Raw genomic sequence first — 14405 nt, forward strand, 5'->3', positions numbered from 1 at the left:
TGTAGCCAGTGATAGAGAATTGTGTTGAACTAGTAAAAACAGGAACAGTGAACAAGAAAAATACGAAAGAGTGTAGACTGGAGCAAGTTCAAAGAGGTTTAAAATAATTAGGGCAACTTCAAACTAGGTTATGAACTAAACAGACTTTATGGAAGATATAAATATGTGAGATGCATACCAGGACAAATTAGTCTAATAAATTTGCCAATATATTATTTTTTCCTTTTGCATCATTTTCTTGCAGGTGAATTCCTTTTTGATATTTCAATGACTGTGTAACCAGTCTAAAGTTAACAAAAGTTGTTCCCATTTACACAATGACTACGTTTGGTACCACAAAGTAATGGTTGCTTAGCTGCTGCTTCTATAATGTTTTAACAAACAAACAAACCAACCCAGACGAGAATCCCCACAACTTTAATTGCTGGGAATTCTATGCCATTTTACCCCCAAATTGTCTGAGATGTCGACCAGAAATACAGTAGCCATTTGGGAAACGTACTGCAAGATGTTCTGAAAGTACAAAACAATATGATCTGATTATTGGCCTCTAGATTGCAGAGTTGCCAGGTACAAGCATACAATCTAAGATTTACTGTAACAGTATGTTGTCTATGCTGATGGTATTTATAAATGCATGTGGCGGTACTGACATCTTCCACTGGAGCAGCTGTGTGGAGAATTGGAAATTATGAACATTACTCCAAACTGCATGATTTTGCAGCTATGAAGGATGACAAAAAGGCTCAAAATTAAAAATATTGGAGAGCAAATAAAAACATGATGCAGCAGAATTGCCTGTCTTCTGTTGGGTACCGATTTGCACACTCACTAGCCCTCTGTGCCTTTACTTTCAAGAGCTAGTGTTTTTCAAGTTGGGCTTGGACTTTTATTTGCCTGTATTTGGAATGTTTTAGGTTGCTCATAAAGTAACCTGAATACAGCTCTAGTACTCTAATGAAATTTAAAGCTGATTTCTGAAGAGTCTTTCTACACATAGGTCTTCCTTGCCAAACTTAAAAACTTTTTATTCTGTCATTAATGAACTATTTTCCATCTATTTTACTTCTGTTTGTCATTATTGGAAGGCCCTACAAAACCATGCAACTAAATGATGTCAGTGTAGCCATTTGTGCACTTGTCAGAAAATAGTTTCTTTTTATCTACCATCAAAACAAGACCACTTTCACTAGCACTACTGGTGAAATGTGGGAAAAAAAACCCTAATAATACCTTCTTTGAATGATGTAGGAAGTTTTTTCCCCTCTTTTCTGGATAATTTTCAGACTTCCTGATCTCCATGAATTTGTTCGTTATAGTATGTTAATAGATTTTTAACCTAACAAACTGGAATACATTTAGATAACAAGTTCTTTCAATTATTTGCTCAGTGTGTTTTAGATGATATGGCTGGTCACTGACATTCCATGGGATATTTTGTATTGTGCAGTTAATGTGTCAAAAAAAAAAAAAAAAAAAGAAGACATACTCTTCCTTGCATAGAGATTCCCCAACTCCTTTTTAAATTTTGTATCAGGCAGCTGCTGTTTGAATGTTTACGAACATCAAACAAAACAGCTATTTTGAGTAGCCAGTGAAAGCTAAACACCTATTGCTTGCTGGCATTGCATTTGCAGTGACCACTCTCTCCTCAGGCATACCCTCAGAACTTTTGGACTGGGAAGGGGTGATCCTGTTCAGATATGACAAGCGATGACACTCCCACCAGCACTCCCATTTCTTGTGCAAATATGGTTTGCACAGGTGAATATTAGCATGGCCTGAAACTCTGCTTTTCTTAAGTTACAGGGCTTAGGCTGGTACCATCTCTCCTTTGAGAGCAGGAAATTCGTGTTCATGCATGTATGTATGCATAAAGATAAAAGGAACCATAGTACCCTATCAAAGGATAAAGATAAAATTACTCATTTTTCCCCCCTCTCTTGGGCAGAGATGAGTGATTCAGTTTTCTACTCAGCACCTAAGAATCAACAGTAGTCCTGGGAAGTGGCTTCAATCTTTCAACTGAGGAGCCAGTCAAAAAGATTTGGCTTCATGCAGAGCTGCAGACCCTACTATATAGGATTTAATGTCTCTGCAAACCAAACCTGAGTTAATGTCTCCATAAATTTACCCAAGGGTTTATTAAGATTATTCAAAAAATCCTCCACTCTATCAGACTGAGTTCCTACCCTTAATTGTCAAACTGGAAAGGAATTGTGAGAGTCATACTTACAGCTAGGAAGCCCTTAATCCGGTCCTTCAGGTTTGTGCAAGATACCAGATCTCTCTTTTTCCCCTCATTCTTCCATTTTGTGTGTTAAGCTGGGGCAAAGATGGATTGTTTTGTTTTGGATGTTAAAGCATGTAAGTCAGTCAGAAGGCTAGGTGCCTCCGAGACACGGTATCCCTGTGATTTCTTTCCTATGCTTCACTTAGACCTCATCTGTCTCGAACACTCTTTAAATGATCAGCAGCAACAGTATAGGAAATGTTTGAGTCTGAGACCCTTTTCACATCTGACAAAGAGGAGAGAGTGTTTTCATCTGCCCAGGGCTTTCAAAAGCAGGAAGATCGACTTTCAGTAGACATGTGGCTTTGTCACTCAGGAAGGAGTCGCTTGTTACACAGTCATCTATTGTTTCTCCTCCTTTCAGATGAACAGAGCATTCTGCCGTGTAAAAAAGAAGAACTACAGTGTGGTGACGGACTCTGCCTCTTAAACTGGCTGCGCTGTCACTATAAGAAGGACTGTGGCAGAGACTACATGTCCATCAAACTAACATGCTCAAGTGAGTTACCCTTCACTTTCCTAAATCATGACCTACGAATGTGAATCTGTTTTCTCACTGAATCAGTGTTTGTAGCAATACACTGTTCTAAACATAAGATTTGATATGGTTTTACTGTTGCAAGGATTTGGATATTTAGAGATTTATTTATTCATATGTCTAAATCATTTATACTGCGTGCTGATTTCAAGTTGAATAGCAGACAAATAGCAGCAGCAGTGGGAATGGAAGATTTGGTCGAGCCCAAAATGCATTAAGCTAATGTATTGTGAAGGCTGCTGCTCTGAACTGCCAGTTGAGGGGGCAAAAGGAAAAAAAAAAAGCCTAAAAAAGGCAGTTGTCTTTGCTGGAAACAGTTAGACACTGGCAGCTCTACAGAGCAGTGACTGCTGGCTGGGCACCCTGCATTTGGAAATGTTAATGTGAATAAATAAACTGCTAGCTAATTAAAATAATACTTGGGCAGGGGAGAGGTAAGAATTACTGTCAAGTCAGAGATATCCAGTGTATTTAAAGGAGTCATAGGGTAACATTTGTAAACATTTGCAGATAGTTTTAGCCATTTGTTTTAGAACCAGATTCGTTGCAAATAAATTAAAAGATGAGTTGGAGGATCTCTGATGAACAAAAGTGTCTTGTAATCTCAGCAACTGCTGTTAACTAGCAAACTTGGTGATTTAACCATCTCAGCTTTTTCTGTTCCTACTTTTTGCTCGTTATGCGTACTTGTTAATTTCAACCTACAGTTTTAACTCTGAAACTTTCCTTTTAACATAACCATTTTGTAACTAGCAACATCTAAAAGGGGAAATTACTTTTAGACCTCTATTCTACATGGTACAAATAGGACGGATCACATACTGCTGTCACTAATTACTTGCCAAAAATATTTGCAGACTTGGAGTTTTTAGTTAACACAACATTGTGCACAGAAGAATGTAGCCGCAATTTTGCAAAAAGACCAGAAGTTACAAGAGGGAGAGCAGATTGACAGCTACTGGCAATACACTTAAGATGAAAATAAACCAAAAAATGAGTTTCAGGAGTGAGCCTCGTACACTCCATCCTCTAATGGGCATTCAGATGCATGGAGGCAAGATAGAGCTAATCCAAAGTAAAACCCTCTGAAAGATAGCAGGCTCTCAACACCAACTGTTTAGTCTGCAGATCCATGCTTGTCACAACCCGGTACCTGGCTTTACAGTGGAGTTCAAGTATTCAGGCAACACAAGCACTCCATAGAATTGATCATAGTCCATTAAGTAGAGCAGGATTCAGGTCAGATCCATGGAGCATGAAAAATTATGAGTTTATAATTGAGAACTCAGAAGAGCTACAGTTGACATGCATGGGAGGACACACAAGACCTGAATTTAGGCAAGACTTCAGGTTCTTATGCTCTTAATTCCTAATCTAATCAGCAGAGATTAGAGCTAGACACGTGGTTTGTTTTTTTTTCTCTGAGAAGACATATTGGATGCGGTTGTGGAAGATTTAACAGGAACACACCAGTTTTGATGATCTCTTGCCTGGATCGCATGAAAACCTTTCAGCAACTTAGATCGCACATAAATAGGCATTATTTTCTGCCCTTCTGTAAAGGTGTGCATAAAGTAAGTAGTGAGTAGCAACAAACTCTTCTTAATATATGTAAATACTTATTTTTTTCTAAATGCAAAGCTGTCAATTCAGTGCTAATAAGAAAAAGCTACAAACAATGACAGCTGACAAAATAGAGTCAAATAGTCACAGGTTTGCTCTGAACACATTACAGTAGTCAAGAGCTCAAAACCAAAAAACCAGCAGATCATTTGCAATGGTTACAGAAGCGCATACAAGTCAGAAATTGCCTAGAGGAAAAATTCATTATTTTTCAATGGGAAGACTGATTTGCTGTTCACAGATGAACCTGAGAGCAGAGTGTCATCCAGCGAGGCACTAACATCTGTCACTTCGTATATACTTCACAGACAGAAATGTTTCAGACGAGTGCCAAAGCACCTCTATCATGTTGGTTTTGCTGAATAACAGCAAGAACTGTCAGAAGATCAGCACCAACAGAAAATCTACACAGAACAATTATGCAATTAGATCTGGTGTACCATTTCCTTCAGTCTCATACTGTCCAGAATAGCCCTGCTACCTAGTAATAAAGGACAAGGCAGCGACAGTTAGATGGAATGCAAAAGATGACAGACAGCTTTCCATACACAGTTAGCATTTGCATTGGGAAGTCATGTTTGAACATGTGGCTAAATGACCACATGTAAAAAGTACTTGTGTATAAAAAAAAAAAAAATCCCTTTGTGACTAATCTATAGGTAACATGATATAATATGTATATAGGGAGGCATGTGTATATATGTATATATAAACATATATGTATCATTTTATTCTTTTTCTTTCTATATATGTGTAAGATAGAGGCACTCCATTTGAATTATTAATTGTTCTTATTTCTAACTTTCTGCTTTTGCCATACTAACATCTAAACATTTAGCCCATAGGTTACAAAACACTTTTGTTCATTCAGTCTATTTCATCCTAATACATTTTAGAATTTCCTGGCAGGATCCAAGAACCTGTGATGCCCACTGAAGGCAACAGTCATTTACACCCTTGAGCCATATTACATATTAGTTACCATTATTCTTTCTCATCTTAAATTTGTTACATTTACTTTACAGTTAATGGCATCTCCATTCAGAAATTTAATTTTCTTTTATTTTGGCCAAGAAAAACTTCATCTACTTCAAATGAAACCCATACGTAATAAAAAAAACAGGTACCAAGAAGGAAGCGTAGTTCCCTTATTGCATGTTTTTCTCTAAAGCACTAGTAATAGACATCTTTAAAGCTTGTCTCAATCATATAACTTATCAATTACTTACTTTGTATGTCCTTGGACAATTTATCATGCTGTTTAAGGAAACTGATTAACAATGGAAATAGATCTATCACATAAGAATGTTGGTTTTTTATTTTGATGTTTTCAGAGACATGGGGATTGTCACTTTTTTTTTTTAAATTGAAAAGGATTTCATATATATATAGTGGATGAGGGAAAGGCTGTCGATGTTATTTTCCTAGACTTCAGCAAGGCCTTTGACACTGTCTCTCATGGCATACTCCTTGAGAAGCTGGCGTCTCGTGGCCTGGATAAGTGCACTATTCACTGGGTGAAAAACTGGCTGGATGGCCGAGCACAGAGGGTAGTGGTGAATGGGGTGAAATCCAGTTGGCGGCGGGTCACGAGTGGTGTTCCCCAGGGCTCGGTGTTGGGCCCTGTTCTGTTTAATATCTTTATTGATGATTTGGATGAGGGGATTGAGTGCACCCTCAGCAAGTTTGCAGACGACACCAAGTTGGGAGGCAGGGTCGATCTGCTTGAGGGTAGGGAGGCTCTACAAAGAGATCTGGACAGGCTGGATCGATGGGCTGAGGCCAATCGTATGAAGTTTAACACGGCCAAGTGCCGGGTCCTGCACTTTGGTCACGGCAACCCCATCCAGCGCTACAGGCTTGGGGAAGAGTGGCTGGAAGGCTGCCCGGCAGAGAAAGACCTGGGCGTGCTGGTTGACAGCCGGCTGAATATGAGCCAGCAGTGTGCCCAGGTGGCCAAGAAGGCCAACGGCATCCTGGCCTGTATCAGGAACAGTGTGGCCAGCAGGAGCAGGGAGGTGGTTGTTCCCCAGTGCTGGGCACTGCTGAGGCTGCACCTCGAGTACTGTGTTCAGTTTTGGGCCCCTCACTACAGGAAAGACATTGAGGTGCTGGAGCGTGTCCAGAGAAGGGCAACCAAGTTGGTGAGGGGCCTGGAGCACAAGTCTTATGAGGAGCGGCTGAGGGAGCTGGGGTTGTTCAGTCTAGAAAAAGAGGAGGCTGAGGGGAGACCTTATCGCTCTCTACAACTACCTGAAAGGGGGTTGTAGTGAGGTGGGTGTTGGTCTCTTCTGTCAGGTGGCTGGAGATAGGACAAGAGGAAATGGCCTCAAGTTGAGGCAAGGGAGATTTAGGTTAGATATTAGGAAAAAGTTTTTTACTGAGAGGGTTGTCAGACATTGGAATGGGCTGCCCAGGGAAGTGGTTGAGTCACCGTCCCTGGAGGTATTCAAAAAGCGAGTGGACAGGGTACTCCAGGGCATGGTTTAGGGGGCATGGTTAATGGTTGGACTCAATGATCTTGAAGGTCTTTTCCAAACGAAATGATTCTATGATTCTATGATATAAACAGTAGAAATTTACTTTCATATGATTATTTCAACAACCTAAAAACCTTTTGATAAGTGGCATTAAGTCACTTAAACTTGTTTTTTAGCAACAGGCAAGCATAGCATACTATAAAGCTACAGCTATCAAACCATCACTAGTAAAAAATGCGTGGCCATCATCTCCCCACATATGCTTAGAGGCCACATCTGCATTCCTCCACACTCACGCACAGAGATTCCCAGTGAAAATTTTGACCTGCTCAATTTCTGTTTCTTCAAGGACAAAAGCTGATGTAGTATTTCTAAGTCAAAATGCTGGTAGTCAGCAATGTCATCACTGGTCTGTGTATTTATGAATGCACATTACCAGCGTGCAATAGAGCCTATTGCTACCTGTAGTTATGATGAATTAACTGTGAAGGAGGAGGAAAAAGACACCTGTTGTCTGGGCTTTTTTTAAACACAAACAAAAGCTATTGTCCAAATTTCTGCCACACACTATGGTATTCCTTGACTAAAAATGCCTGAATGGATGCTAAGCAGATGTTTTGAAATGAGTTTCCATTGGGGAAGAAGTTTATAATTCTCACCATAAATCATAATGTAAAACTAGTATATAGACAGGTTAAAATTTCCATTTTTATCATGTTATGAATGAATAATTTCAGCATAAAAACAAATAACAGAATAAAGCCATATTCCACCTTTTGAGTTGTCTGTGAAAACAGCCCTTGTCAAAGTTATTCTTTGTTATGGAAACTGAAAATCATATGCTGGAATTTAAATCCCTTTCTATTGCTTAAAGTAAGTTGTTGTTGGAATAGTGTTTTTATCATCAATGATTTTATGCTTACAGCCTGAAATTATGCAGAGGGCAGTGAAAAGCTTAAGCAGCACTTGGCATTAAATCTTATTAAGATTTGAGAGGATCTTCCATGGTGTACAGTTCTTCATCTAGCATTTGTATCCTGCAGCTGTAGACCAGCTCTTTTCTCCAGATCAAGCTCTGTCAGTTAAAGATCATGCCATCACAGTTGCTCACCTCCATCCACTAACTAGAAGAAATCATTCTCATAAACCAGTTGATGGAGTGCTTAAAGTGAGTGCTCCCTAATCTCCACTAAAGACAACACCAGCTAGGAAGGATAGCTTTATATTTAAATAGGGGGGTTGAATCAGCTCCTCAGATTTTGCCAGCAGCTTATTAGGAAGTTTTCTGTGAACCTCAAGAATTACGGGGAGAGTAACCCCTAGCAAAAGGAGAAAAACTATCATAGAGAAGATGGTAGTATATTTACAAGCATCTGTTTTAGTTGAAGCATACCTTGTTGAAAGCTTGACCCTGAGAAAGTAGGCTCGAGATTACTTCCTGAGCCTAAAAATTCCTGAGTACAGGAGGTCCACATATTGTACTATATAGAGAGGGAAGTGTCCATAAATGCTGTTCGGATCACAATCCCTGCTTCTAATGGAAGGATTGAACATACAAGCATATTGCACAGCGCTCAACAGGACAACAAACGAACCCTCTGAGTACTACTCACAAGACTTTTCTGTGTAATTAGCAAAGCACTTTTGTGATACAATCAATTAATTACATTGTCAAGTGGCTGGTGATACTGTCACATAGTGTGTGCAGAGGTCTGTTTCTTAAATTCATTATATGGAATGTTTATCAGAGTCCAAAAAGACTTTTCAATGCTGATAACATGCTTTACTGTGTTATTTTGGTTTGCTCTTTCTATTTTAATTTTGTTCTACTTCCTTCCCCCACCTCTGTTTCTAGAAACCCAAGATACCTTTTAGTAAAGCTGAAACAGCAGTAACAATACTGTTTCTATATGACAACTAGTGGTTATGCAGCACATACACCATAAAGAACGCACATATCTTTTGGAACCGTGTTGAAAAATCTGTACAATAATTTTGCTTTCAAACACACATCAACATGCATCAAACTGGAAAATGAGAACCTTTTCAGGTGCTTCTGAAAAGTAGTACTGTTCACACCCCAGTAAATACCTACAGTCAGGACTTAGGTACTTAGTTGTTTCTACTCACAGGCAAGTCTGTCATCAGCTTTTGAGACTGTGGAATTTTTGGTGGACTACAGCCATACAGGGGTTCCCAGGAAAGCTGATCACATGCAGCTTAATTTGGCAAAGCTGGAATAAAACAGCAATTCAGACTCAGCTATCAACTAATATAATAGAACAGTCACCAGAAGAACCAGGAACAAATATAGCCACCAAAGTAAAAAAAAAGTCTTTCCTGTTGCCCCAAGAAAGTGAGCCCATCAATCTGAAAACTGGTCAATCATTCCTATCAACACTGGAGTTCTTAAAAATGCGTCACAGAAGCATGGCGGTTTTTTGATTTGGGCTGGACTAGATCCTGTCTGATGGTACTTAGGTTTAAACTAGCAGCTCTGGTGTGAGTATTCAGGCCTCTAAACAAACACACAACTTCAGATTATAGAATCCAAAAGCATGGAAGATTGTGCTTTGTGCAGGTTTAAAAACAAAAGGCTTTTCCATAGTATACCCATTAGAAGTTTATTTGTCCAACAGTTTTCATTTTTGGTCTGAGAAACCCTTTGTTCCTTAAACAGAGAAATAAATGGCCAAGTTCCTCAGGCTGTTGTATGTGCTCACTGTCCATGTACCTTCACTCCAGGGGATTTTGGATTTGTCAGTAGCTAAGGGGAATGCGTGAGATCTGCTTCTTAAAACACTGACAGTACATCAAACACAGAAGCAGACTAACAATAGAGTGAAAGGGAAATGACTTCCAAATCTCCTCCTGCCCACTGTGTCATTAATGCCTAACCTAATATTCTGGATTCACATACTTAAGCACTGGGATGGAATAAAATGAGAACCTTTTGTTCTAGCATTTATAAAATCGGATACAATTGTGTCTATAATGGGGGCTCCCTGTACCAGTAACCACTACCATATGGTCTCAGTACTCATTTAGAATAAGAGATTGCTTAGAGATCACTCATTTAGAATAAGAGATCAGCTATGCAGGTAAGCAGGATCTCAGAAGTGGGAAGGGCAAAGGAAAAAGAGATTCTAGGAAAAGAGTTCAGAAATAAATACCTAGGAAAGGGGAAAACCAAAACTGACAGCTTTTTCTCAACTGTATTATACCAGCTTTACTGTTATGTAGCTCACGGAAATCTCCTGTGGCCCACTCCTGTAAGACAAGAGTGAGGCCATGGTATTTTGAGGATACCCACCACTATTGCGGGCAGTCCAGTCACACTGGAACTCTTGACATTATTACTTGTCCAGTTATGAGCAAATGGCAGAGACATTCAATGTTTCCTATTTGAGACAGTGAGAAAGGTTCCAGAATGGTGGTTATAAAGGAAAGACAGGCTATAGTATTTTACACATTCTTTCAGACCTCGGCATGTACAGGAAAAGCCTTGCAGCTAGCCATGGTAAAGTTAATTTTCAGTGGGAAGGGAAAAGGGAAAATCTTGGGTCCTCAAAATCAACATCCACAGTATCTACTACGAGTAAGGGCAGACTTTCCAGTGAGGCTATATTCCAGGAGAGATTTCCATCATACGTTTAGCATATTGCTACAAGATGCCGCAAACCATAGTCTAGTTCTGGCAGGAAGAGCCTCAACAAGTGGTGGATCAAAAAAGAAGAATGCAGGCTAAGTTCTTTTGAGAGGAGGGAATCTTTGTTCTTTTTGTAGCACCTCACACATCGTTTCCTAACCATGGCTTCTAGGCATTATGGTAATATAAGTAAATAACAACAGTACCAGTCAATGTGTTGAGCCATAGCTCTGATATTCCTAAAAGCCTGTTTATGGCATCACAGTAATCAACAACAGCTTGACGACCTATGTGTGTGCATTCATAGAGATGATTCTTACACAACCAACAGTATATGCTTGCCACCAAGTGATGTGTACATACACATACATAAACACAGCTCTGTAAAAGAGATGCCTTAACATAGAAAGAAAAAATAAAACAGGAATTTATTTCATATTGCAGGATTTTAAGTCCTCACAATTCAGTTAATTTTTACCCTCCATAGTTATCTTTGCTTTCAGAGACAAAATAGTTACTTCCTTAGCTTACTCTCAGAGCTTAATTTTAGCATTTAAGAAGCAAAACACTGACATAAAAGTATTTCATTTAACGTGCAGCTACCATGAAATGCAGCCTAATGGGAAAGAACATTAACTATTTAAAGTGTATTTCAAGTATGAGTATATTTGCCTATTCCTTCCTGTATCTGTCAACCAGAATCACCACATGAAAAAAATGCACTTGTATCTTTCTTCCTCTTTCTCCCCTTTCTCTTTCTGGTGCTCTCTTTTCTTGACTTGACTGACGGTGATTATTCGCTGTTCAATCCTCTTGAAATCAGTAGAACCACTGCTAAGTGTTAACAAAAGCATTGTAGTGCATGTACTCAAGGGAAGCTGCCCTGAGAAGCAATGCATGGATTTGTTCCAGTTGAGAAAACAAGCTAGTATTTCCCTTGCTGTAAGAGGAAATCAAATGTATAATCTTTGCTCAAGGGTTAACCATACATTTCTCAGAAAATACACTCAGCAAAATAGTGTTGACCTGTAGCACGTAAGATGTACTTGCCTTCACCTACTCTTTTTCCAGTCCTGTAGCCAACCATTTAGCATAGAAGCTTACATGCATACAAAGATTTTAGCTATCTTTTAGTGTCTCAAGTTACCTATGTGCTTTTTTTTAAGGCTGTATTATCTATATAGAGACTATCCTGAAACCATGAGAAAGCAGTATGAAAGGCTAAAATTCTGCTTCAGATTTGAACATACGTTTTCATGGGAACCAAAGAATTTGCCCCACTGAAGCCAAAGATAGTCATAATCTGTGCAGTCATTGCTCCTACTTCCAAGGGTTACATGACTGGAGTCTTTTGTACCAAAGAAATAAAGTGTCTTTTATATCACTTGATACTTATCTTTTTATTATTAAAATAATTAAACACTGCACAAAAACTTAAAATAATCCTGTAATGAAGACTTCACTTAAGGCTCATATTAACAGGAGCCAGGTTTATGTTTGTTCTAAAAGCTGCATCTACACAGATAATCCCACAGATTGCCTTTCTATTAAGTACCACAGGCCATTTGGATTAATAATCTCCATCACTCTCTATGCAGCTTATATAAAGTCACGCAGGTAATCCTGCCTATAGAAAGTTCTCTCTAGATAGTTCTGCCTAGAGTTAACCAGGATGGTTAACATACTCTTGTCATGAGACTGTTGAGGAAAGTATGTTTGAATACTATCCAGACTTTGATTTTGGACAGTTCTTGTCAGAAAAGTACATTTTAATGGAGGCATGGATTTAAACAACTATTACATGAACATAACAGCGCTTGAGATAATAGAGTGACAACAGTCACTGAAAATCTTAAATTTTAACCTAATGAATGCATTCTTTTGTTTCCATTCATTCCAAGTTAAGTCTATTAGATGTCCTTTTAAATTTATTCCAACTGAAGAAAAGGAATTTGTCATTTCACAATCTCCTTGCAAATTTATATCCAGGCTTCTCCTAGTCCTTGCAAACAGTTTCAGGGAAGGTATACAGACCCTCTGAGTACAGGTTTACATACTCTAGATTGTCAGTAGAGACAGACAGGTACTTGGGAAGGTGATTTCATAGAGGTTCAACCTGCCCTGTAGATGCATCCAGTCTCTTCTTACTGCCCCAATGGGAGACCTAGAAAGCATTGATTCCTAAAATAAGCTCCAAAGTGAAGTTCCAAAAGTCAGTGAATACTTGCTCTTAATCTGTGTAATACTGTTATGCACCACTGAAAGAGACAGGAAAACCTAGTTTTAGTGATCATTGTAGGAAACACAAATGGAAGGCATGTCAGAGGCCCTGTCTAACAGGAAAGAACTCTGAACTCAAGAGACGCAGTCTGTCCTGTGTCTACCAGTTTCTTCCTGAGAAGTCATTTCATCTTCCTTTAACTTCACATATACATCTAGCAAATATACATAACTATACTTGTCAGCTTTGACAATTGCTGTATTATAGGCACTTTACCACTCTTATGAAGCAACAGAATGATATTCCTTATATTCAGGAATATCTTTATAATACAGGCTTCTCTATTAGGAAAAAGACTTCAACATCCCCCCCCCCCCAAAAAAAAAGAAAAAAAAAGATAAAGGGAGGGGGGAAAGGCAAAAAAACCTGACTGCATCTAATTTGGGAGCACCTTAGTAAATCAGTTCTTACAATCTTGCTGACTAATTCAGGCTTCTTAAGACATCAAATTGTTTGTTGTAATGATAGTTTAAACAATCTTTATCATGCAATTAAATTCTGAATTCACTGCTACTTGTTACTTCTATTTCTTCTTTGCTTGCTTAGTCACAAGAAGATGCTTTGGCCTCCAGTTAGATTTCGGTTCTTTGGAGCATTCATGAAATTTATTTCTGTTTTATTAGGAGAATTTAGATTATTATGGAAATTACTGTCTACTCTTTCCCTGTTACAACAATGCAGCCTATTGCATACAAAAATGCTGTTGCTGGACTTGTTTATAAATTTCATGTACTACCTTAGTCTGGGTTATCAAACTAATTACAACAGTATCCTCTTCTCTTACAACTTTTATTTATCCTTTCTGATAATTAATTTGAAGGACTGCTTCTTCCAGTGCTGTTATGTTTATTCAGTATATTTTTCTCTTTTATTTGCTGACATTAAGTTTTATTTAATGCATATTGTACTGCCTGCTGAGGGTCAGTATTTGTTAATCTTGCCTGATGTAAAAATCCTACTCACATACTACCAAATTTTGTAAGCAGAAATGAACAATGGACATAATTGAAATAGCCCTCAAGTAACAATTAGAGCAGAACTTTTATCTGTATTATGCATCTGTAATTTGACAACTTATCTTTTCATAAGCACATAGCTAAAAAGAACAGAGGGTTTAGAAAGTAACAACTAAGCATAGAATTCTGGCATACAGTAAACATAAAAGGCAAGCCTGCATGGCTCTGGCACCCTTTGTCTCCTAGCTAGAGAAGTTAGCAATGGCTAATGTAAATCAGTAGCCTTAAAAAAGGAGTATGATCAGGTACTAGCAAGCAAAGATGCCAGTGCCAGGTCTTCCTGAAATGGGACAGTCATTCTGACGATGACCCCCCCCTTGCCCCAAGAACTTAGAAAATGCTCAATTCTGCTAAATACAGCTATTTTCAAGGTAGAGATAATAATACTAAATTATTTGATAGGATATAAAGAATGGCTAGTTCAGTTTCATAGTGAGAAATTATCAGTATTATTGTTATATTTTGAAATATATTTAAATATTTCTTTGTATGGTTGCGTTTTATCAGGAAGAGAAGCTAAGGTTT

At 38.5% G+C, this 14405-nt stretch overlaps 2 protein-coding genes across 2 annotated transcripts in view; both read left to right on the top strand.

The window, feature by feature from the left end:
* CKLF (chemokine like factor) overlaps positions 1-14405 on the top strand; it is a 100077-nt gene that overhangs the window by 11209 nt on the left and 74463 nt on the right. The gene's annotated exons all lie outside the window — the stretch shown is intronic.
* BEAN1 (brain expressed associated with NEDD4 1) overlaps positions 1-14405 on the top strand; it is a 65215-nt gene that overhangs the window by 11083 nt on the left and 39727 nt on the right. Inside the window, exon 3 of the mRNA XM_052797663.1 lies at positions 2658-2792. Within this exon, the coding sequence (XP_052653623.1) occupies positions 2658-2792 (135 nt within the window). The remainder of the gene's footprint in view (positions 1-2657; positions 2793-14405) is intronic.

Source organism: Harpia harpyja, chromosome 9 (assembly GCF_026419915.1).
Source record: "Harpia harpyja isolate bHarHar1 chromosome 9, bHarHar1 primary haplotype, whole genome shotgun sequence".
NCBI classification, from domain to species: Eukaryota; Metazoa; Chordata; class Aves; order Accipitriformes; family Accipitridae; genus Harpia; species Harpia harpyja.